General features: G+C 33.9%; 1 protein-coding gene across 1 annotated transcript; it reads right to left on the reverse strand.

Annotated features, from left to right (window-relative positions):
- Positions 1-11,318: 11,318 nt before the first annotated feature.
- On the reverse strand, positions 11,319-23,034 carry LOC127074943 (putative pentatricopeptide repeat-containing protein At4g17915). The gene is made up of 2 exons (XM_051016368.1): positions 21,658-23,034; positions 11,319-11,554 (listed from the first exon to the last, which is right to left on the reverse strand). Exons 1-2 carry the CDS (start codon positions 22,849-22,851, stop codon positions 11,375-11,377), a joined length of 1,374 nt encoding a protein of 457 aa, XP_050872325.1. The 5' UTR covers positions 22,852-23,034; the 3' UTR covers positions 11,319-11,374.
- Positions 23,035-24,367: the final 1,333 nt, after the last annotated feature.

Here is a 24,367-nt window from a genome sequence, read left to right on the forward strand (position 1 = left end):
AGGATACACTCAGATTTTTGGATTGGATTATAGTGATACCTTCTCGCCTGTAGCCAAGATGGCATCTGTTAGATTTCTTCTAACCATTGCAGCCATTTGACATTGGCCTCTTCATCAACTTGACATCAAAAATGCTTTTTACATGATGATCTTGAAGAGGAAGTATATATGGAGAAACCACCTGGATTTGTTGCTCAGGGGGAGTCATTGAATATGGTGTGTAGGTTACACATGTCTCTTTATGGTCTTAAGCAATCTCCGAGAGCTTGGTTCGGCAGATTCAGCGTTGTAGTACAACAGTTTGGTATGGTCCGTAGTGAAGCTGATCATTCTGTTTTTTATCGTCACTCAGCCCAAGGGTGTATTTATCTTATTGTGTACGTAGATGATATTGTCATAACTGATAGTGATCAGCAGGGTATACTCCAGTTAAAACAACATCTCTCGAATCAATTTCAGACAAAAGACCTTGATACACTCTGCTATTTCTTGGGTATTGAGGTAGCCCAATCTAAAGATGGTTTGGTGATTTCTCAGCGGAAATATACTATGGATATTTTGGAAGAAAGAGGTTTGTTGAATGCTAAACCAGCTGATACTCCTATGGATCCAAGTGTCAAACTACTATCCAATCAGGGGGAGCCTCTATCTGACTCAGGAAGGTATAGGAGATTGGTTGGAAAGTTGAATTATCTCACAGTCACACGTCCAGACATTTCTTTTGCGGTTAGTGTGGTAAGTCAGTTCTTAAATTCCCTTGTCAGAAACATATGGATGCTGTTATCCGGATTCTGAGATACATCAAATGTGCTCCAGGAAAAGGTTTAGTGTATGAAGATAAAGGACATACTCAGATAATTGGATACTCTGATGCTGATTGGGCAGGGTCACCCATTGATAGACGATCCACCTCTGGAGATTATGTACTTGTTGGAGGAAACCTTGTATCCTGGAAAAGTAAGAAACAAAACGTAGTTGCAAGATCAAGCGCCGAGGCAGAGTATAGGGTCATGGCAATGGCAACATGTGAACTTATTTGGTTAAAACAGTTGCTCAAGGAACTTCAAATTGAAGAAGCAAGACCAATGACACTTATTTGTGATAATCAAGCTGCATTGCACATTGTTTCAAATCCAGTCTTCCACGAGAGGACCAAACATATTGAGATAGATTGTCACTTTGTTAGAGAGAAGTTCGAGTCAGGTGACATCGTCACAAGCTTTGTCAACTCTAATGATCAATTGGCAGACGTGTTTACAAAATCTCTGCGAAGTCCCAGAACTAGTTATATATGTAACAAGCTTGGTGCATTTGACTTATATGCTCAAGCTTGAGGGAGATTGTTGATATTTGTAAATATATAGTGTTGAGAATATTTGTATATAGAATAGTCTCACATCGACTATATCATGTAATTAGTTATAATCTCTTTATATATAATAAAGTCTCCATAGTGCTTTTAAAGACACATAGTTTAACCTAAATGTCTCTTAGTCTCTCCTAATTCAATAGAAACCATTGTCTAGAATACATCAATATTATTCACGAATACAACTAAAATCTAAAACATTTCCAACTATGGTTAATGACTAACTAATTCAAGAATATTGAAATGTCTTTCTAGTTTAATTCCTTTATTCATGCCTAATTCAGCAGAGCAAGTTGCAACGACAAAGCAGCGACATCACGGGGGAACAACGTCAATGAGGCTGGAAAAGTGTAACCGTGTAAGGCTGTTGAGGAAAAGTGTAACATGTGTTGTGTTTATAAGTGGGGGCAATTCTCACCTTAAGCCGGTTTTGTAAGCATGAGGTAGGTCAAACTCTAATTCTATCACAACTTATTTTATTTAACTGTGAACAATAACTCCCAGAAACTGTTATTGCTTGACAGTAGAGACACATAGGGGTGTGCATGGTTCAAAACCATAACCAAATTGAACCAAATATATGGATCAGTTTGGTTTTTAAAACCACTTTGATAAAACCGGTTTATATTTTTAAAATCGGTTTATGTTTGGATCGGTTTGGTTAATAACCGGTTTGTACTAAAAAAATTAATTTTTGTTTGAATCAATTTGAAAACCAAATTTCCCTCAAATTTAATTTTCATTCCAACAACTTCTTAACTCTATCCAATCGCTCTTGAAGTCAATCACTATTTTTAAATTTCAATCGGAAAAATCAAAATTAAGTAATTACCTATAAGATAGAAAAAAAAATCAATTTAAAAAAAAAGTTTTAAATCGGTATTTTTCAATCCAGTTTTTTATTTTCTTTAAAAAACAGTTTTATAAAAAAAACAATTTTATAAAAAAAAAAATTTAAAAAATTATAAAAAATAAATCAGGTTTAAAAAAAATAATTTATGAGACCCGTGTAGGTGGCAAACTATTGCTGTGAAGATGCAAAGAGCCTTTTCTATTTGTTTCAGTGACTTCCATTTTTTTGGTTGCAGAGAAGAGAAGGTTAGAGGGTGAGTTTGTTTCAAATTTTGAGTTTTTTTGTTTTGTCACTCCATTTATATAGCAAACAAAGCAACCAATTAAAGGAGACAAGAAGAATATTTGTGTTATTAATTTATGTTACCAATTTCTAAACAAACAGATTTAGATAAAAATAGATAAGAATCTCTTGAGTGTTAGTCTAATTAAAGCAAAAGATTTGTTAGTAGCAACAAAAAAGTGATTTGCACATAACAGAAAATTGTTTGCTTACATTCTAAATTATAATTTTTCTGTGTATATAAAACACTGTATGCATGGTTAATCTAAAATGAAGAATGATCTTCCAATCAAATTGATGATGTTGAGAAAAGGCTTTCCATCCTTGTTTTCATCTCTTCATTCCATCCTTGTTTTCATCTCTTCACTTCTAGTTCCATAAGCAATTAATCAGCTTCTTCTACAATAAACTTAATGCTGCATAAAATAAAATGAAATTACAAGAATGTTAGCATATTCAAAAGTGAAAACAGTGAAATTGCAAGTCTATTTTACATTTTAAGACATGGACGACCCGATTTCTAAGACCATGTCTCGAACAAAATCTAACTCAAACTCATTATCTCAAAAAAAATATATTCAAGTTAAGGAGCCTAGTTTAAAGTACAAAAATATGAGACCCGTGTAAGGGAAGATTCAGTAACACATTAAGTCAAAACACATCACAAATTTTAGAATTCTTTACCGTTAAATCATCTTCGAGTGTAACAGAAGTTGAAGAGGTTGAACAACTAGCACCATCTTCCGTATAAAGTAATTCTACAAAACATATAAAGAGATTTCATTATACCTCAAGTATAATAAATAATAATACATTAGCGAATATACTTAGTTATCATACCTTGCTCAAATCTCTCAAGAATATCAAAATCTTCATTTGTAATCAGAGAGGAAGATGTTCCTTTGAGCCAATCTTGGGTGCATATCAACGCTTCGATTGTTGTAGGTGTTAATGAGCTGCGATATGGATCAAGCACCCTTTCTCCTGTACTGAATGCAGATTCAGAAGCCACTGTGCTTATAGGTATAGCCAGCATGTCTCTTGCAATGTTTGAAAGGATGGGATATCGACCAGAGTTCACTTTCCACCACTCTAGAACATTTATCTCCATGTTATGCTCTAACTTCTCTCCAAGATAAGTAGTTAACTCATTATCCGCATTGTCACACCCTTCTGAAATATAGAACTCGGCAGTTCCATAAGGATCACTAACACCACCAAAAACTTGCAACTCATCTGAATTACCTTGAGGAGACATAAATCCAACACGATATTCCTCATAAATAGATTTCAAGCTAGACTCTAAATTTGCTTTCAAGGCGTCAGCATCATCCTTATTATAATATCGCCTTACCATCCAATCGACCAATCTAATCTTGTGCCTAGGGTCGAATACTAGAGCAATCAACAACAACATGTTAAGCTTCTCATGATTTCCCCAATATTTATCATATTTCTTCTTCATTTTTTGAGCTACTGAACGTAGATGCTCATCTTCAGACGCACACATATCCACAATGCTCTTTCCAATACCCAGGATCTCAAACATATAAATATTGCTTGTCAAATAAGATGACCCCGATATATGTAAGGTAGCATCATAAAATAACTTCAAGAATGGGATGATTAAGTTAATATGCTTCCAATCTTCTTCTGTCGGAACACCTTTCCCCTTCTTTGTCAACTCATTCACATACTTTTTATCTCGAAAACTTAATTCTTCAAAGGTCCTCTCATGTTTTGATGCGGATACTAACATCAAGTATGTTGAGTTCCAACGAGTCTCAACATCTAGCCAAACTAAACCTTTATAATCCATGCTTTCCTCATCAATACATGCCTTGAATTTAGCAAGCCTCGCAGGAGAAGATCTAACATACCACACAGCATGACGGATTCTACCAATAGAGCCATCAATGTCTTTCAAACCTTCTTTCACAACTAAATTCAATATATGCGCACAACACCGCATATGAAAATGATTTCCACTCATAACTAAACTATTCCTAGACAAAAGCCTTCTCTTGAGACGCTCAACCCCAACATCATTAGATGAAGCATTATCAACTGTCAAACTAAGCACACGGTTTAACCCCCAACTGTTCAAGCACATCTCCATTGTTGCACAAATAGCATCCCCTGTATGACTTGTGACTTGACAAAAAGTTAAAATCTTCTTATGTAAGTGCCAATTATTGTCAATGAAATGGGCTGTCACACACATATAACTCAACTTTTGACAAGAAGAAGTCCACATATCAGTAGTGAGACAAACTCTTCGACAATTCAGAGAGAGAAAAATTTTCAAAATCATTCTTTCACTATCCCATAGTTTCAAGACATCACGCGCTAGTGTTGTGCGTGAAGAAATCTGAAATCTTGGTGATGCGAGACTCATAAATTCATGAAAAGACTCATGTTCAACCTTCCGAAAAGGAATCTCCATGTTTATGAACATCTTAACCATTGCTCTTCTAATGGCTTCTTGGTCAAACTTGACAATTAAAGGAGATCCAACATGTTCTTCAACACTTGTCGTAGAAGATAATGTCCTTTGCCTCTTGTAAACAAGGCATCTCGATACATGAGCATGCATGGAACTAGTTCCATTATTATACTTAATTTTCGTGTCACAGTATTTGCACGAAGCTTTTTGTTCTTCTTCCGACGATACAATGAAATGCTTCCAAACCTCTGAACGATTCCTTCGCTTCTTAGTGTGAGGAGGTGGCATTTCATTAGAGATTGTAGGTGGAGGGGTTGAAACTGTATTCTCGGATGTTGCATAAGTTGTACCAACATTAGTCATCTTGATTCTGTTAAAAATAGGAAAACAAATTATGATAAAAAAACACAATAAAAAATCTGATATGAATATGACATTTCCTTATTCAATTGGTATGTATGATGCATTACTTTTTCACAAGATTCTACAGCTGACTTATTTCTGATATGGGCCCTTTCACTATTTAGAACAATTAGAATAACAACATTTCATAATTTTCATTTAATTGAATCAGAGCCTAATATAATTTAATTTACACAAACTTCTAATAGATTTGACTGCATAACAAAGTTTCATCCAACATGGCAATGCATTTCCAATTAACAGAACAACAATTAACTAATAACTAGCAATAGGCAAAAACAGAATGTTGCAGCCATAGCATGATTTCAATCCAAGCATATCATTCAGCAGTAACAAACTAACAGTCTGAGCATTTTTCACAAAAATTGACTTTTTCCCAACTAAACATTTCTTTTCAATAACAAAGGTGGCACAACTCATCTTCACCTGATAACTGAGATTAAACTGAAAACATTCTAACTAATAACTGAAATCTAAAATCACTAACTTCTAAACTAATTTCCAACTAACATATAAACTCTAACAAACTATTGAATTTCTAACTGATAAGTGAATTTCAGGATGAACTTCATGTGAGTTTCGCAATAGAATAAGGGTCCAATCATTGTTCATCACTCTTCATCCAGTCACAATTCACGGAAAAAATTACAGCACAAATCAAACACTCCACTCTCAATCTCTCTCAGCAACTCTCAGAGAATCCCCTCAATTTTCAAAACCTCGCCGCATTTCTCACAACCATTCATCACAAAATCAAGATTATATAGCTGACTTATTTCTGATATGGGCCCTTTCACTATTTAGAATCATGCAGTTCACAGTTGTAAAGACAAAAGCTATTAGTTAATTGCTCAATGTGATTGATTTGTATTCTCTCTTGTAGTTTGTCTGGATGGATCTTTACCGGCTTACCACTTCCATCGCGGATACGGTTCAGGATCAAACAGTTGGTTGATACATCTAGAGGTATGTAATTGCTATGTTTTGCCAGGATGACGTGTGAAATATGAAGCGTTAGTACTAATGAATAGAAATAAGTTCCTTCAGCACCTAATCTTATAATTACCATTTCTTAAGTCTTCATCATGAAATCTAAAGTTAGCATAAAAGTATGATGCTAAGGATTCCATCCAGAAATGTCTGGGGTAATGAAATTGCCAAATGATCCTTCTTTCACTATAGAATCTTTTTATGAACCACTACATATTAGATGTGATACTTCCGTACAATATAATGAGAAAAGTAACTCCATGACTAAGTTTTAGAAAAAAAACACCTAATGTTACAAGTACAAAACAACACTTACGCAGTACTAATCATCTACAGCAAAGTTACTAAACTAAACTAAAAAAAGAAGTAACTGCAATGCAGACATAAATCAAAAGCAAACCCGACGATGTAACCACATTACATGATATATCCAGCAAATTCTGAGATTTACACCCTCATCCCTCAAAAAATGTGGAATAAGCATAAAGTTTAAGATACTAAAAAAATAGTATCTAATGATAACTAATCTCAATTTTTAACAAGATATTAATGATAATTATGAAGCCAATGGAATATCAAAATCAATATCACCATCAAACTAAATGCAATTGAGCCTAACTTTCTTGGTTAGTGTCTGCTTCAGAAAAACACAAAGCACCAGTTCAAAATACCACCAGAAACAACTTCAAAGCAGACATTATTTGACGACATAAAAGTCTATCATAATTAGTAGGAGCTTATCTAGATGGCAACACTCAAACTGTCCCTTTTTCCTAACAGATTTAATGGTTCATATCAGTATTTATCCATATCATTGCTGAACACGATTGTCTAATCAAATAAACAATGTTTGTAACAAACAAGTCAAAGAACGAAATGGTGGTCAGCTTTGAAACCTTTTTCCTAACAGATTTGATGGTTCATATCAGTATTTATCCATTATTATTCGCGGAAGCTGATCTATATCTCGATTCTTGTTTGACGACAAAATAATTCTTTCGAATTTCAGCGTTGACGTATCTGGCCGGTGTAGTTTTAGGAAATGGAAGTGTATCTTCTACACTAGAAATTGTTTTTAAAAAAGTTGAAGCATTCTCGCACCATATCACATTATCTAAATTAATGTTCTTTTAGTTTTTGCTGGAAGATGCATCGTGCATAAAAGTTACCAGAAATACTCAACATCAATTAAAAGAAGCTTCAGTAATTATAGAACGTACCTGGGCTAGAGTTAAATCAAAAAAGCTAGAAGCATCACTATCTCTTCTCTGTACACATACACAAGACAAACTTCTACCAAGCTATGCTGCTGATCCTGCCACAGCCTCCGCTGTAATGAAACAAAATTGCCTATCAATGACTACTCAAAGAGCTTTTACGCTACAAATTTCATCCTAAGTTAATAAAAAAGCAAGATTTGTTCAGTAAGCACTTATTTCATCCTTAGCACACAGTTTCTTTATACTTCAGTTTCCCATGTAAAAACAGAAGCATCAGCTTATTTGAACCACATTTTCATACCAAAAAGATGAATGCAAGTTTCTATAACTGGTTTTTTTCTAACAGTTTACATAATTTACATTTGATTTCAATTAAATCCACAAAAAAGGATAAAAACAACAACAGAACAACAACAATGACTAAATTGTGTAAAAGCAGCCCAATACATCATCTCCTTGAATTCAATTTCACAGCAAAGAAAGAAACTGTAAATCACTTTGTTAATTTCCCAAACAATTTATGTGTTCCTAATCACATTAAGCTTAACCTATAAACCTCTCAAACAAAATAAACAAGCCAATTATAGATGAATTTCGTGAACACCAGATCTAGAGGGATAAAAAAGTAAAATAAATTAATAATGGAATTGAAAGGAAAAGAAAAGTAGATATAAAAAATTCACCTACCAATGCAACTTAAAATAAATTCTGAGTTGCAAGTTGAAGGGTTTGAGAAGAAAGGGTTAGGGTAGGGATTTGGTAGAAGATACACCAGACAATCTTTGTTTCACGATGCAGGTTTTGATGAGTTTAGAATTTGAAGAATGATGAAGAGAAAAAAAAAGAAAAAAGTTTGGATTTTTGAGAATTAGGGATTCTGAAATTTGAGAATTAGGGATTTGAAATGATTATTGAAAAATGGTAACCGTTTACCTGAACCGGTTTGTAATAATGGTTACCGGTTTTTTTTTAATTTGATAAATGGATCACCAATTTCTAAATATAATTTTGGATTGGGTTTTAATGTTTGGATTAATTTGGATAGGAAATTGGTTCATGGTTATTGGTTATTTTGCACACCCCTAGAGACACATGCATTCAAAAAAACTTATGAATCTTAAAATGCATGAACAAGATGAATGAATCAAGTTTAGTTCATTGCTACACTTGTAATTAACTAGACCATATTTCTAACATTTCATATGAACTGTAGTGACTGCCAAAGAAATCATCACTGAGAATACATACCTAAGCCAATGGCATCAGAACCCTTCATGATTTTCAGCCCTTATGCATGTATCAATGAACACCCTGCACATAGAAAAGACGGATTGCAGTTTAGTGAAGAACATGCATACCAGATGAAAGAAAATCTCATTATGCCATTCCTTCAGTCTGTTTACTTGGTTCGAACAGAGACCAGAATTTGCATCAACACTAAATGCCTAAATAAACTAGCCCATAAATTAGACTTGAAATCTAGTTAAGCAACAAAATCACGGCCATGATCAAATTCTTTTAGTCTGATACTATTGAACAGTCTATAGAATACATAAAATTTTAACACTTCAATCGGAAGTTGAATTTCTATAATAAAAAAATGGAAATTGACTCCTTATAGAACACGAAAATAACACTTTTAATCACTTTAAGATGGGAAAAAGAAAAAGGATATGAATAGATTAAAACAAAACAAAAAATAAGCACTGAAGATTCTTAGAGGAACATGCACATGCACCCTCCCTGCAAAGGCCCCTATCCTAACTCAATCATAATACCCCTAATCTTCCTCCTCGCATGGCCATTCTGTTATGAGGCAGATCATCATCTGCAATACTCACCATTCTGTCCTAACTCAAACTAATTAATCAATCCCAACATGATCCTTGCAGCAAACACCTCAGTACCAGATATATCATTACACTCAAGATAGAAAAATAACAACATTAAAAAAATTCAAAATTCAAAATACACTTTAATTAATTCACAATTTAAATATGTTGAATTTGCACGAAAGTTCTGAAGCTGGTTTGAAAAGAGAGTAAGAAACCTAAGTGTAGTGCATGTTGAACTATATAATTTCTGAATAACTTTGCTTTCTAAATCGGCAAAACTTTCTTGATACTTTCCACGCAAGTAGCCGGTTAATTACTTTGTATTTCCATCTGTCAAAAAAGCATAATTTGCATTTCCAATATGTTATGTTATGCACCCATTAGTTGCTCTTTCATGATTGTACCATTAACCCCTCTTCAAATTTGCACGTGAAAGATGCACGTAGTTGTAGTTTCATTAAAATTACAAGTGCCGTCATTTGCATTATTAAATCTTCCTATTTACTAACCCCCTCTCTCTTAATTAGATGAATAAAATATGTTACCTTTTATCATAATAATTTGAATAGAACCGAGTAAGATTGGTGCTTATCCTTGCCAATCAAATTTAGGAATCATTATTAAAACAAGAACTCATGGACTTTCAGTAGTAATTGAAAAATAAAAATAGTATCAGTACCAATGATGTTTGGCATGAAAAAAAGCTATCATTAATCACAAGGTATAGTTGTTCAAGAAAGAAACACAAGCAATTAATTTGTTAAAGTACAAACATATTTTGGATCAAGAAGTAAACTTGAGAGACTCAAACCAACAATATACATAGAAATGCATATGATAGAGTTGGTTTGAATTTGCAAATTGATTTAGGTAGAAAATAACTCAAACCAGAAATATGGATCGATCTTGAGAATTAAGAAGCAGACTATCATATATCTTGAACCAGGACTCACTCTACATACATTACCATAATCCCCACGTGTCTAGGCTCTGGACTCAACAATGCGTAAAGCTAGTGATCAATATAACCTACAACAATCTATTAATTTTGAAATTTACAGACTCCAGGCAAATGGAAACATATTCAGTGTTTTACACATTAATTATGATTATTACTTTCTTTAGACTACGCAGTTGTTAAACCAAATATAGTTACTATTACTTGACAAAGTATAATTAGAAGAAGAAAAAAATGCAAAAAACACATAGAATTTCAAAACAACTTACTCCCATGGTACATCCCTACAAGCATCCAGTCTCCACCTTTATATTCAAACGGGAGAACATATTCTGAACCATGCAAAAGGTCCCTCCACTTGCACCCATCAACATTTCTCTTCCTAGAACTCCTCAGGAACCACACTGACCTGAAACTACACAATGACCAAAGATTTCATAATAAAAAATAATGCATCATCCAAGATACTTAAATAAAAAATCATTGGCAAAAACGTTTTTTGTTAAAGTAAATCAAAATCGAAATGGCTCACCTAGGGTAAAACACTTGAATATCTTCTCATGGTCAGAAAATAGTTCCTGATATGTTGTAAAAGTTCATAGATCTACCTTCCTAAAATAGGGAGGGAGAAAATGCACCTAAATACACTCAAATTTGTCATTTCTCAAATTTTGTATTTTGTGTGCACCTGTGTTAATTTTCATTCTTCATGAGAACTTCATTAGTCAACATTGCTAAGCAAATACAACAAAAAGGTATTTATCCAGTAAAACCAAGCAAAAATCATAAAAGTTATAGCAGTTGGCCTAGTTTATCAGTAAATTACCAAACACCTTGTTGCATAATGATAACATTCTCCCTTTGAATGATGGTTACCGCGATCAAATAACCGGATTAATGTATCAGAATCAGAGTGTCATTCTTTTGTAAGCCTAACATTGTTCCAATAATCAATGCAAACCTCCAAAGTTCAACACTGCAGCTGCCATATAATCAAATCAACGCATCAATCGAGCCGTCCGGATTTTCGACTTAACTTTCCTGGCTTCATTGACAAAACCAGCGGTACAGAGGCCATTAATAACAGCTCTTTGAGTAGCCCTTAAGATCTGAAAACCAGATTTCAAACAAGCAACCAAAAGCTTGGAAGCAAAAAGGAACTTCTTTGCCCTGCAAAGGTTATGCACCAAGATAGTATAAGTGAAAGAATCTTTAACCTCCATACTATCAAAAACTTTCACTGCTTGATGAATATGACCAGCTTTACCCAAACAATCAAGCATGCAGTTAAATGCCACCAAATTAAAACCAAAACCCAATGACTTCATGTAATCCAAATGCTTCTCGGCACCAACGAAATTGCCAATCTTACACAATCCATGGATTATAATCGTGTGCGTATACTGATCACATTTCAGTCCTTGTTTCTCTATCTCATCCACCAACTTCAACGCCTCATCGAACTTACCTTGCCTACAGAAAAGGTTTATCATCGTATTATATGAAGCAAGATCAGGCACCAAACCATTACTCGTCATCTTCCCAGCAATCTCATCCACTTCTTCAATCCTTCCGGTCTTCACCAACGCAGCAACCACAGTACAATAAGCAAATCCATCAAACGTATAACCTTTCCTCCTCATCTCCGACAAAATCTCCAACCCTTGCTCCAACCTCCCGCACCGAAAACAACACTTCATAACCGTGGTATAAGTAATTGCATTCGGTTCATAACCATAATCACAAAACTCACGTAACACCCTCCTCGCATCCGCCAACCTCCTAGCCTTACATAACCCATTAATCATCGCATTATAAGTCAACACATAAGGAACAAACCCGTGACGCTGCAAGTTCCTAAACAACATAAGAGCATTATGAACATACCCGTGTTTGCACAGCCCGTTAATCATAACATTATATGTCGCCATCGTAGGATACATTTCAGCGCGCTCGACTATATCCTTGAAAACACGATACCCTTCGTCCGGTCTACCAAGCCTAAACAAACAATGAATTAAAATATTATAACTCCAGACATCCGGGTGTATTCCTGATTGAAGTATTTCGTCGAACAGTTGAAGGGATTTCGATAATAAACATTTTCTAACAGCACCTGACATCAATGAATTATAAGAAACAACATTAGGGTTAATCCCTGCTTCTTTCATTCTATTGAGAACAGTGTAACCTGCATCGATGCTGACAAAACGACAATAAGCATCGACTAACGTGTTGTATGTAACAGTATCAGGGAGTACTCCTAGTTTAATGGCGTCTATTAAAACGACTTCGGCTTTTAGTAATTGCTTCGATTTGCACATTGAGGATATGCAAATGTTCATGAATTTTGTTGATAATCGAGTAACCATGATTTGTAATGATTGAGGGAAGAAAGAAGAGTTGAGAAGAAAAGGTGAGTAACACGAGATTGAAAATTGAGCAGCTTATTGTGATGACAGACAGAGGCATTTGGGTTTTACTGAAACGAGTTGTTGAAGGTTGAAGAGAACGGTTAGTCTGTAGCGGAGAGGGAAATTGAATACGGGTCAGACCGGCCGGTCCAAGGTCCAACCGGAGAGTGAAATAAATAAAAAATAGAAATAAAAAAGAACAACAAAAAATGAGAATCAATTTTATTTATAAAGCTACACTCAATCTTTTTTTGGCATAAGAACCTAAAATCAATTTGACAAGTTACTATCAAGGAAAGGACATATATACTTACTCTATCGGTTTGTTAATTAACAATGAAAACTACAAGCTCTTTGTAACCATTTTCAACAACTCCTTGGCTCCAACTTCTTCATATTTATGTAAGCAAATGCAATGTATGTGAACCTTGACTTAGTTACCATTAGTATATTGCTTTAGTTAGAAATCCACTTATATATATCTTCTCTGTCCAAGTAATAAGATTTATTTTGGAGATTTTGCTTCTCTCTAAATATAAATTTTTTATAAATTTTTAAAATACTTTTAATACTCATTGTCAAAATATATATTATTTATTAATACTATAAATTTGTTTCAGAATATAAAAGATGATGAAAACATCTTTAGGCATCATAAAAAATAGTGTATTATACTTACAAGTAATAAATTGATCTCATTTTATCTTATTATATTTAATTATTTATTATATTAAAATAAATTTTATGTTTTTAATACATTTTAATTTATAGATAACTATACCTATTTTTTTAGTGTGGAAATAAAAAAAATCATTAAAAATAATTAGTAGAAGTTATATATAAAAGTATACATGTTTTAAAAAAATTTAAATCATATATAAAAATTTCAATCAAACTATTTAATCATAGGGTTAGAAAATTAATTTAAATCGAATGGATAGAGACAAAATCACCTTTTTTTTAATAAGTATTTAAAACATCATCGAATGTCTTAGAGTTAGAACGCATGAATGTCCAAAATAATTTAGTTTATATTCGAATTTGCACAATCCTCATGAAAATTCAAATGTAAGGAAGGTGAAATTTGGAATTCTATGTGAAGAGGATAGACTTTTGCTTTATATTTTTCTAAATCATGAATGCTCAATTAATAGGTCAAAATATTGTTTCACAAAGTTGCGACCCTTGATGAAACGCACACTTTCAACAACATTTTTATCAAATATTGCATTGTTTCGCCTACAGCAGCACTTTTACCAAATATTACATTATTTCGTCTGCAACAACACTTTTATCAAATATTGTATTATTTTGTCTACAACAATAGTTTTTTAAAATTGTTTTGCATTCTGCAATATTTCACGAAGTATTATCTATTTTTGAATTTAAAATATAAACGGTCTACTGCAACATTTCAAAAGTGTTGTCTATTTTTGAATTAAAATAAATAATTTTTACTCACATATTTTCTTATTATTTTAAAATAATTTAAATATTATTAATTATTAATAATTTAATATATTACTTATACTTAGAAGATGTATAAAAGTTATTTAGGCGTAGTTTAAATATAACAAATGTATAATAAGACCGTAGTCAACCATAGACAAAATTTTGAATTCAATGTAGTAATCTATCTTACAAACCTAAATCAACACGTTATATGAGGGAATTTAAGAGTTGTGATACAGTTTTAACACAATTAAATCACCTAATCATAATTTTAAGATTATGCCTAAAACCTTCGAAATTGTAACAATGGTGGATATATGTTAAATCATAAAAAAAACATAGAGGCACATAAGGGACCTGAAATTCATCATATAATCATGATATAACAACCATCATAGCATACAATTTCAGAATTATGAATCAAAACACTCAACCCTAAGGAGGTTAAAGGTTCCTCCATTCTACCCTTCTATCATACCCTTTACTATTAGAAAAAGTTCTCACCCTTACCTGATCTCCAGCAAAAGCCCTTGATCTTCTTCTTTAACCTCAAGTTTTTTCTCTCCCTCTTTGCCTCTTTTGCTCCAATCTCACATACCAACAAAATCTCCCAAAAACCTAGTTTCTCTCCCAACTTTTGAAATATATAGTAATCTCCTTACTTTTGCTTAATTATCATTTTTGCCCAATTTAACTCTAGTTTCCCTCTTCTTACCACAAACTCTCCTAAAATTTCACAATTGACTCATACTCTTATTCTCTCCAATTTCTTATTTTATCAATAATAATAAATAAAATTCTAATTATTATAATCATTTTCTAACTTACTCTAACGTCTCATCGCACCCTACTATTTCTACCACACCCCAACAACGCATATTCAAATAATTTATTTTAAATCGCACCAACATCTAATAATTAAATAAAACACCAAAAATTCACCAATAATTTAAAATAAAACAATTTTAAAAAATTGGGTGTTACATTAAGGACCCAATATATATAATCGCCTCGACGAGCGACAAAGACTCATGTTTAAGAATCCAACATTTATAATCGTCTCAAGGAACGATAAGGACTCATAAATATCCATCATATGTGATCACCACATGGAGAGATCTAAATAAAATCGTTTTGCTCTTTAATTCCATTCAGATAAAACAATAATAACCCAAATTCATATAATAAAGAAGAACCTCCTTAATTCCATTCTTATAAAATTGACACAATTTTAAAAATAAAATAAAAAACTGATTTAGTTTGGGACAAATTACTTTTATAAAGAAGTCACTCGTTTGGAAACGGAAGTAATAAGTATTGATTCACAATAATTCAGTCTCCAAAATCTTTTATTTTAACTTGATTATAAAGGTTTAATATCGACACCGTGCTTACACAATAAGCAATGCCTCCCTTCGAGAGTGGATGTGATATTTGAACATGTGCAAGGTAAGCAAACCTGAGCAAGGTGACATGAAATTATTATTGGAGCAACCAAATAACCCCCATCAATCATACTCCATATAATACCATAAGATTTAACATCCAACACAAAGAATACCAGAAAACATAAAACAGTAAAGGTGTATAGACCGTCTTTACACATTTCCATTTATGATCAAACTTCACAGTTTTAGCATTGGAAATGGTTTAATGAGAACAACATTCACTGATTTAGTACATGCTTAGTTGCTTACATGGTTTCACAGTGTGATCTTTTATCCAAGAATCTTTTATTAAATTTACCAAGAATCTTTTGATCACCATCTAGAAATCTTTTTGTTTTCCTTAAAATACTAATCCAATACAATTTGCATTTGTCACTACTTATCAGCCTTCTGCTTTTTACGGAATGGAAGCAGTTCACTTCTCGCTAGTCACAGCAGTCCCTTGAACTGGCGCTTTGTTCATTGAAATAAATGCAACCTGCATAAACAAACACAAATAAGTAGTTATAAGTTCAGCTACCTACATAAGCAACCAAGCTAAAGCTAAAGCTAAAAGATCAGTTTCTAAGTGTGTGTTTGGAAACAAAGTCATCCACTGCCTCCTCACATTTAAGAGCTTCCCACCGTGATTTTTCTAAAGCTACCAGTTTCTAAGTGTGTGTTTGGAAACAAAGTCATCCACTGCCTCCTCACATTTAAGAGCTTCCCACACGTGATTTTTCTAAAGCTACATTTGTTAGCTTTTACAAACTCTACAGTGGTGTCGTGATTTTTGAGAATTCCAAACATAGATTAAAACCAGGCAAGCAATTTCAACTACCCACTATAAGACATCATTTTAGAAAAAGGTTGTGTATTGAATTGAAGATGTTTTTGGTTACCTTAAGGAAACTGTTAAGAAATATGGTTGGACCTAACTCAACCCTACAAAACCGGTTGGTAGAGTGAGGGTTGTCCCCACTTATAAACTCATGTTCAGGCTATATATTGTCCGATGTGGGACTCTTAACACACACCCTCACGCCCAGGACTGGACATCTGGAGCATGGAAATAAATGGTGGGTGACCCGATAGCGGAAACCATAGTAGGTGGCCCACCGGATCTTAAACGAGGCTCTGATACCATGTTAAGAATGTGTGGTTTGGGTTTAACTCAACCCTACAAAACCGGTTGGTAACCAAAGGATACACTCAGATTTTTGGATTGGATTATAGTGATACCTTCTCGCCTGTAGCCAAGATGGCATCTGTTAGATTTCTTCTAACCATTGCAGCCATTTGACATTGGCCTCTTCATCAACTTGACATCAAAAATGCTTTTTACATGATGATCTTGAAGAGGAAGTATATATGGAGCAACCACCTGGATTTGTTGCTCAGGGGGAGTCATTGAATATGGTGTGTAGGTTACACAGGTCTCTTTATGGTCTTAAGCAATCTCCGAGAGCTTGGTTCGGCAGATTCAGCGTTGTAGTACAACAGTTTGGTATGGTCCGTAGTGAAGCTGATCATTCTGTTTTTTATCGTCACTCAGCCCAAGGGTGTATATTTATCTTATTGTGTACGTAGATGATATTGTCATAACTGATAGTGATCAGCAGGGTATACTCCAGTTAAAACAACATCTCTCGAATCAATTTCAGACAAAAGACCTTGATACACTCCGCTATTTCTTGGGTATTGAGGTAGCCCAATCTAAAGATGGTTTGGTGATTTCTCAGCGGAAATATACTATGGATATTTTGGAAGAAAGAGGTTTGTTGAATGCTAAACCAGCTGATACTCCTATGGATCCAAGTGTCAAACTACTATCCAATCAGGGGGAGCCTCTATCTGACTCAGGAAGGTATAGGAGATTGGTTGGAAAGTTGAATTATCTCACAGTCACACGTCCAGACATTTCTTTTGCGGTTAGTGTGGTAAGTCAGTTCTTAAATTCCCCTTGTCAGAAACATGTGGATGCTGTTATCCGGATTCTGAGATACATCAAATGTGCTCCAGGAAAAGGTTTAGTGTATGAAGATAAAGGACATACTCAGATAATTGGATACTCTGATGCTGATTGGGCAGGGTCACCCATTGATAGACGATCCACCTCTGGAGATTATGTACTTGTTGGAGGAAACCTTGTATCCTGGAAAAGTAAGAAACAAAACGTAGTTGCAAGATCAAGCGCCGAGGCAGAGTATAGGGTCATGGCAATGGCAACATGTGAACTTATTTGGTTAAAACAGTTGCTCAAGGAACTTCAAATTGAAGAAGCAAGACCAATGACACTTATTTGTGATAATCAAGCTGCATTGCACATTGTTTCAAATCCAGTCTTCCATGAGAGGACCAAACATATTAAGATAGATTGTCACTTTGTTAGAGAGAAGTTCGAGTCAAGTGAGATCGTCACAAGCTTTGTCAACTCTAATGATCAATTGGCAGACGTGTTTACAAAATCTCTGCGAAGTCCCAGAACTAGTTATATATGTAACAAGCTTGGTGCATTTGACTTATATGCTCAAGCTTGAGGGAGATTGTTGATATTTGTAAATATATAGTGTTGAGAATATTTGTATATAGAATAGTCTCACATCGACTATATCATGTAATTAGTTATAATCTCTTTATATATAATAAAGTCTCTGTAGTGCTTTTAAAGACACATAGTTTAACCTAAATGTCTCTTAGTCTCTCCTAATTCAATAGAAACCATTGTCTAGAATACATCAATATTATTCACGAATACAACTAAAATCTAAAACATTTCCAACTGTGGTTAATGACTAACTAATTCAAGAATATTGAAATGTCTTTCTAGTTTAATTCCTTTATTCATGCCTAATTCAGCAGAGCAAGTTGCAACGACAAAGCAGCGACATCACGGGGGAACAACGTCAATGAGGCTGGAAAAGTGTAACCGTGTAAGGCTGTTGAGGAAAAGTGTAACATGTGTTGTGTTTATAAGTGGTGGCAATTCTCACCTTAAGCCGGTTTTGTAAGCATGAGGTAGGTCAAACTCTAATTCTATCACAACTTATTTTATTTAACTGTGAACAATAACTCCCAGAAACTGTTATTGCTTGACAGTAGAGACACATGCATTCAAAAAAACTTATGAATCTTAAAATGCATGAACAAGATGAATGAATCAAGTTTAGTTCATTGCTACACTTGTAATTAACTAGACCATATTTCTAACATTTCATATGAACTGTAGTGACTGCCAAAGAAATCATCACTGAGAATACATACCTAAGCCAATGGCATCAGAACCCTTCATGATTTTCAGCCCTTATGCATGTATCAATGAACACCCCTGCACATAGAAAAGACGGATTGCAGTTTAGTGAAGAACATGCATACCAGATGAAAGAAAATCTCATTATGCCATTCCTTCAGTCTGTTTACTTGGTTCGAACAGAGACCAGAATTTGCATCAACACTAAATGCCTAAATAAACTAGCCCATAAATTAGACTTGAAATCTAGTTAAGCAACAAAATCACGGCCATGATCAAATTCTTTTAGTCTGATACTATTGAACAGTCTATAGAATACATAAAATTTTAACACTTCAATCGGAAGTTGAATTTCTTTAATAAAAAAATGGAAATTGACTCCTTATAGAACACGAAAATAACACTTTTAATCACTTTAAGATGGGAAAACGAAAAAGGACATGAATAGATTAAAACAAAACAAAAAATAAGCACTGAAGATTCTTAGAGGAACATGCACATGCACCCTCCCTGCAAAGGCCCCTATCCTAACTCAATCATAATACCCCTAATCTTCCTCCTCGCATGGCCATTCTGTTATGAGGCAGATCATCATCTGCAATACTCACCATTCTGTCCTAACTCAAACTAATTAATCCATCCCAACATGATCCTTGCAGCAAACACCTCAGTACCAGATATATCATTACACTCAAGATAGAAAAATAACATTAAAAAAATTCAAAATTCAAAATACACTTTAATTAATTCACAATTTTAAATATGTTGAATTTGCACGAAAGTTCTGAAGTTGGTTTGAAAAGAGAGTAAGAAACCTAAGTGTAGTGCATGTTGAACTATATAATTTCTGAATAACTTTGCTTTCTAAATCGGCAAAACTTTCTTGATACTTTCCACGCAAGTAGCCGGTTAATTACTTTGTATTTCCATCTGTCAAAAAAGCATAATTTGCATTTCCAATATGTTATGTTATGCACCCATTAGTTGCTCTTTCATGATTGTACCATTAACCCCTCTTCAAATTGCACGTGAAAGATGCACGTAGTTGTAGTTTCATTAAAATTACAAGTGCCGTCATTTGCATTATTAAATCTTCCTATTTACTAACCCCCTCTCTCTTAATTAGATGAATAAAATATGTTACCTTTTATCATAATAATTTGAATAGAACCGAGTAAGATTGGTGCTTATCCTTGCCAATCAAATTTCAGGAATCATTATTAAAACAAGAACTCATGGACTTTCAGTAGTAATTGAAAAATAAAAATAGTATCAGTACCAATGATGTTTGGCATGAAAAAAAGCTATCATTAATCACAAGGTATAGTTGTTCAAGAAAGAAACACAAGCAATTAATTTGTTAAAGTACAAACATATTTTGGATCAAGAAGTAAACTTGAGAGACTCAAACCAATAATATACATAGAAATGCATATGATAGAGTTGGTTTGAATTTGCAAATTGATTTAGGTAGAAAATAACTCAAACCAGAAATATGGATCGATCTTGAGAATTAAGAAGCAGACTATCATATATCTTAAACCAGGACTCACTCTACATACATTACCATAATCCCCACGTGTCTAGGCTCTGGACTCAACAATGCGTAAAGCTAGTGATCAATATAACCTACAACAATCTATTAATTTTGAAATTTACAGACTCCAGGCAAATGGAAACATATTCAGTGTTTTACACATTAATTATGATTATTACTTTCTTTAGACTACACAGTTGCTAAACCAAATATAGTTACTATTACTTGACAAAGTATAATTAGAAGAAGAAAAAAATGCAAAAAACACATAGAATTTCAAAACAACTTACTCCCATGGTACATCCCTACAAGCATCCAGTCTCCACCTTTATATTCAAACGGGAGAACATATTCTGAACCATGCAAAAGGTCCCTCCACTTGCACCCATCAACATTTCTCTTCCTAGAACTCCTCAGGAACCACACTGACCTGAAACTACACAATGACCAAAGATTTCATAATAAAAAATAATGCATCATCCAAGATACTTAAATAAAAAATCATTGGCAAAAACGTTTTTTGTTAAAGTAAATCAAAATCGAAATGGCTCACCTAGGGTAAAACACTTGAATATCTTCTCATGGTCAGAAAATAGTTCCTGATATGTTGTAAAAGTTCATAGATCTACCTTCCTAAAATAGGGAGGGAGAAAATGCACCTAAATACACTCAAATTTGTCATTTCTCAAATTTTGTACATTTTGTGTGCACCTGTGTTAATTTTCATTCTTCATGAGAACTTCATTAGTCAACATTGCCAAGCAAATACAACAAAAAGGTATTTATCCAGTAAAACCAAGCAAAAATCATAAAAGTTATAGCAGTTGGCCTAGTTTATCAGTAAATTACCAAACACCTTGTTGCATAATGATAACATTCTCCCTTTGAATGATGGTTACCGCGATCAAATAACCGGATTAATGTATCAGAATCAGAGTGTCATTCTTTTGTAAGCCTAACATTGTTCCAATAATCAATGCAAACCTCCAAAGTTCAACACTGCAGCTGCCATATAATCAAATCAACGCATCAATCGAGCCGTCCGGATTTTCGACTTAACTTTCCTGGCTTCATTGACAAAACCAGCGGTACAGAGGCCATTAATAACAGCTCTTTGAGTAGCCCTTAAGATCTGAAAACCAGATTTCAAAAAAGCAACCAAAAGCTTGGAAGCAAGAAGGAACTTATTTGCCCTGCAAAGGTTATGCACCAAGATAGTATAAGTGAAAGAATCTTTAACCTCCATACTATCAAAAACTTTCACTGCTTGATCAATATGACCAGCTTTACCCAAACAATCAAGCATGCAGTTAAATGCCACCAAATTAAAACCAAAACCCAATGACTTCATGTAATCCAAATGCTTCTCGGCACCAACGAAATTGCCAATCTTACATAATCCATGGATTATAATCGTGTGCGTATACTGATCACATTTCAGTCCTTGTTTCTCTATCTCATCCACCAACTTCAACGCCTCATCGAACTTACCTTGCCTACAGAAAAGGTTTATCATCGTATTATATGAAGCAAGATCAGGCACCAAACCATTACTCGTCATCTTCCCAGCAATCTCATCCACTTCTTCAATCCTTCCGGTCTTCACCAACGCAGCAACCACAGTACAATAAGCAAATCCATCAAACGTATAACCTTTCCTCCTCATCTCCGACAAAATCTCCAACCCTTGCTCCAACCTCCCGCACCGAAAACAACACTTCATAACCGTGGTATAAGTAATTGCATTCGGTTCATAACCATAATCACAAAACTCACGTAACACCCTCCTCGCATCCGCCAACCTCCTAGCCTTACATAACCCATTAATCATCGCATTATAAGTCAACACATAAGGAACAAACCCGTGACGCTGCAAGTTCCTAAACAACATAAGAGCATTATGAACATACCCGTGTTTGCACAGCCCGTTAATCATAACATTATATGTCGCCATCGTAGGATACATTTCAGCGCGCTCGACTATATCCTTGAAAACACGATACCCTTCGTCCGGTCTACCAAGCCTAAACAAACAATGAATTAAAATATTATAACTCCAGACACTCGGGTGTATTCCTGATTGAAGCATTTCGTCGAACAGTTGGAGGGGTTTCGATAATAAACATTTTCTAACAGCACCTGACATCACTGAATTATAAGAAACAACATTAGGGTTAATCCCTGCTTCTTTCATTCTATTGAGAACAGTGTAACCTGCATCGATGCTGACAAAACGACAATAAGCATCGACTAACGTGTTGTATGTAACAGTATCAGGGAGTACTCCTAGTTTAATGGCGTCTATTAAAACGACTTCGGCTTTTAGTAATTGCTTCGATTTGCACATTGAGGATATGCAAATGTTCATGAATTTTGTTGATAATCGAGTAACCATGATTTGTAATGATTGAGGGAAGAAAGAAGAGTTGAGAAGAAAAGGTGAGTAACACGAGATTGAAAATTGAGCAGCTTATTGTGATGACAGACAGAGGCATTTGGGTTTTACTGAAACGAGTTGTTGAAGGTTGAAGAGAACGGTTAGTTGTGAAATTGAATACGGGTCAGACCGGCCGGTCCAACCTTTAGCGGAATTGTTATCTTACCGGAAATGGTGAGGAAATGTGGTCGTTGGAGACGGTGTGGGACGGAAAAGTGTGTGAATGTGAGACGGGAGATACTTTCAGAGGTTTATAAATGTACCGAAAACCCTCTCTTAATTTATATTTTATCTAAAATGTGATTTATTTATTTTTTGGATGGACCAATTGAGTAGCAATGTGTATAAAAGTGTTTGATTAGAATTTTGACATTCATAAATTTGTTCAAGGTATTACTAATTCAATACACAATTTAATCATCCATTCACTCTATTGACACTTTTTTTTCAAATTGATGCTATTTTTCTTGATTTTCATATTAAACCAGTTAAAAATCCGGGTTTAAATTTTTTATACCGCATAATTGTATTTAAATATTTAATTGAGAATAATATTTATATGGTTTTAATTGAAATACATTGACGGTGTAAAAGGATTTTACGCCGTCATTTAATGTCAGGTATTGGATATTGAAATATGTTTGATTTTTATTTTAAAAATATATAAAATAATGCAAACGGGTGACGGTGATGAATTGACAGGGTAAATTTTTTTACACTGACAGTGCATACTAATTAATCTCTATTTATATATGATTTTTTTATCTGAATCTAATTAGTTGTGTTGTGTTCACTTAATAAAATATTTTAATCACATTTTTAACATTAAAGACAAATACAAATGAAACATAGGTCAAAATTTATTAAATAACAACAAGTTATCTTGATAGTGAAAATGAACGTTATAATACATAATAATCAAGATTTCAAACTTTTCATCATTGAGAGCAATATTCACATATGATTTTTTTTGTCTATATCTAATTGGTTGTGTCTCATGCTATTTTAAATTTTATATTACTTAAATTACATTCCATGTTATTTGTACTTAAATCATATACACGATCATATTGGAAGGATTATTGCGTGTTAGGTTCAATACATAATGTAAAATATATGACAATGTAAAGGCAACATTCAAACAAAATGGGTGAGAATTCATTACAATAATAAATGATATAGAATGAAGAATAAAGTACAACATCTACACAATCATACACAACAATATATCACATTTTCACATCCAAATCATAATCAACATCATACATGACAACATCTAAAATATCATCAACATCATACAAAACCACATCTTAATTATCATTAACATCATATGTAACAGCATCTCATCCAACAACACGTCAACAACAACCAATACAAATGCAGTACTTATGCAATGTACTCAACACCGACTCGATATACTTGTGGTACCAAATATGAACACTCAGGTTCATCTCACTCCATGATCCCCACCATA

Source organism: Lathyrus oleraceus, chromosome 4 (genome assembly GCF_024323335.1).
Source record: "Lathyrus oleraceus cultivar Zhongwan6 chromosome 4, CAAS_Psat_ZW6_1.0, whole genome shotgun sequence".
Taxonomy (NCBI): Eukaryota; Viridiplantae; Streptophyta; class Magnoliopsida; order Fabales; family Fabaceae; genus Lathyrus; species Lathyrus oleraceus.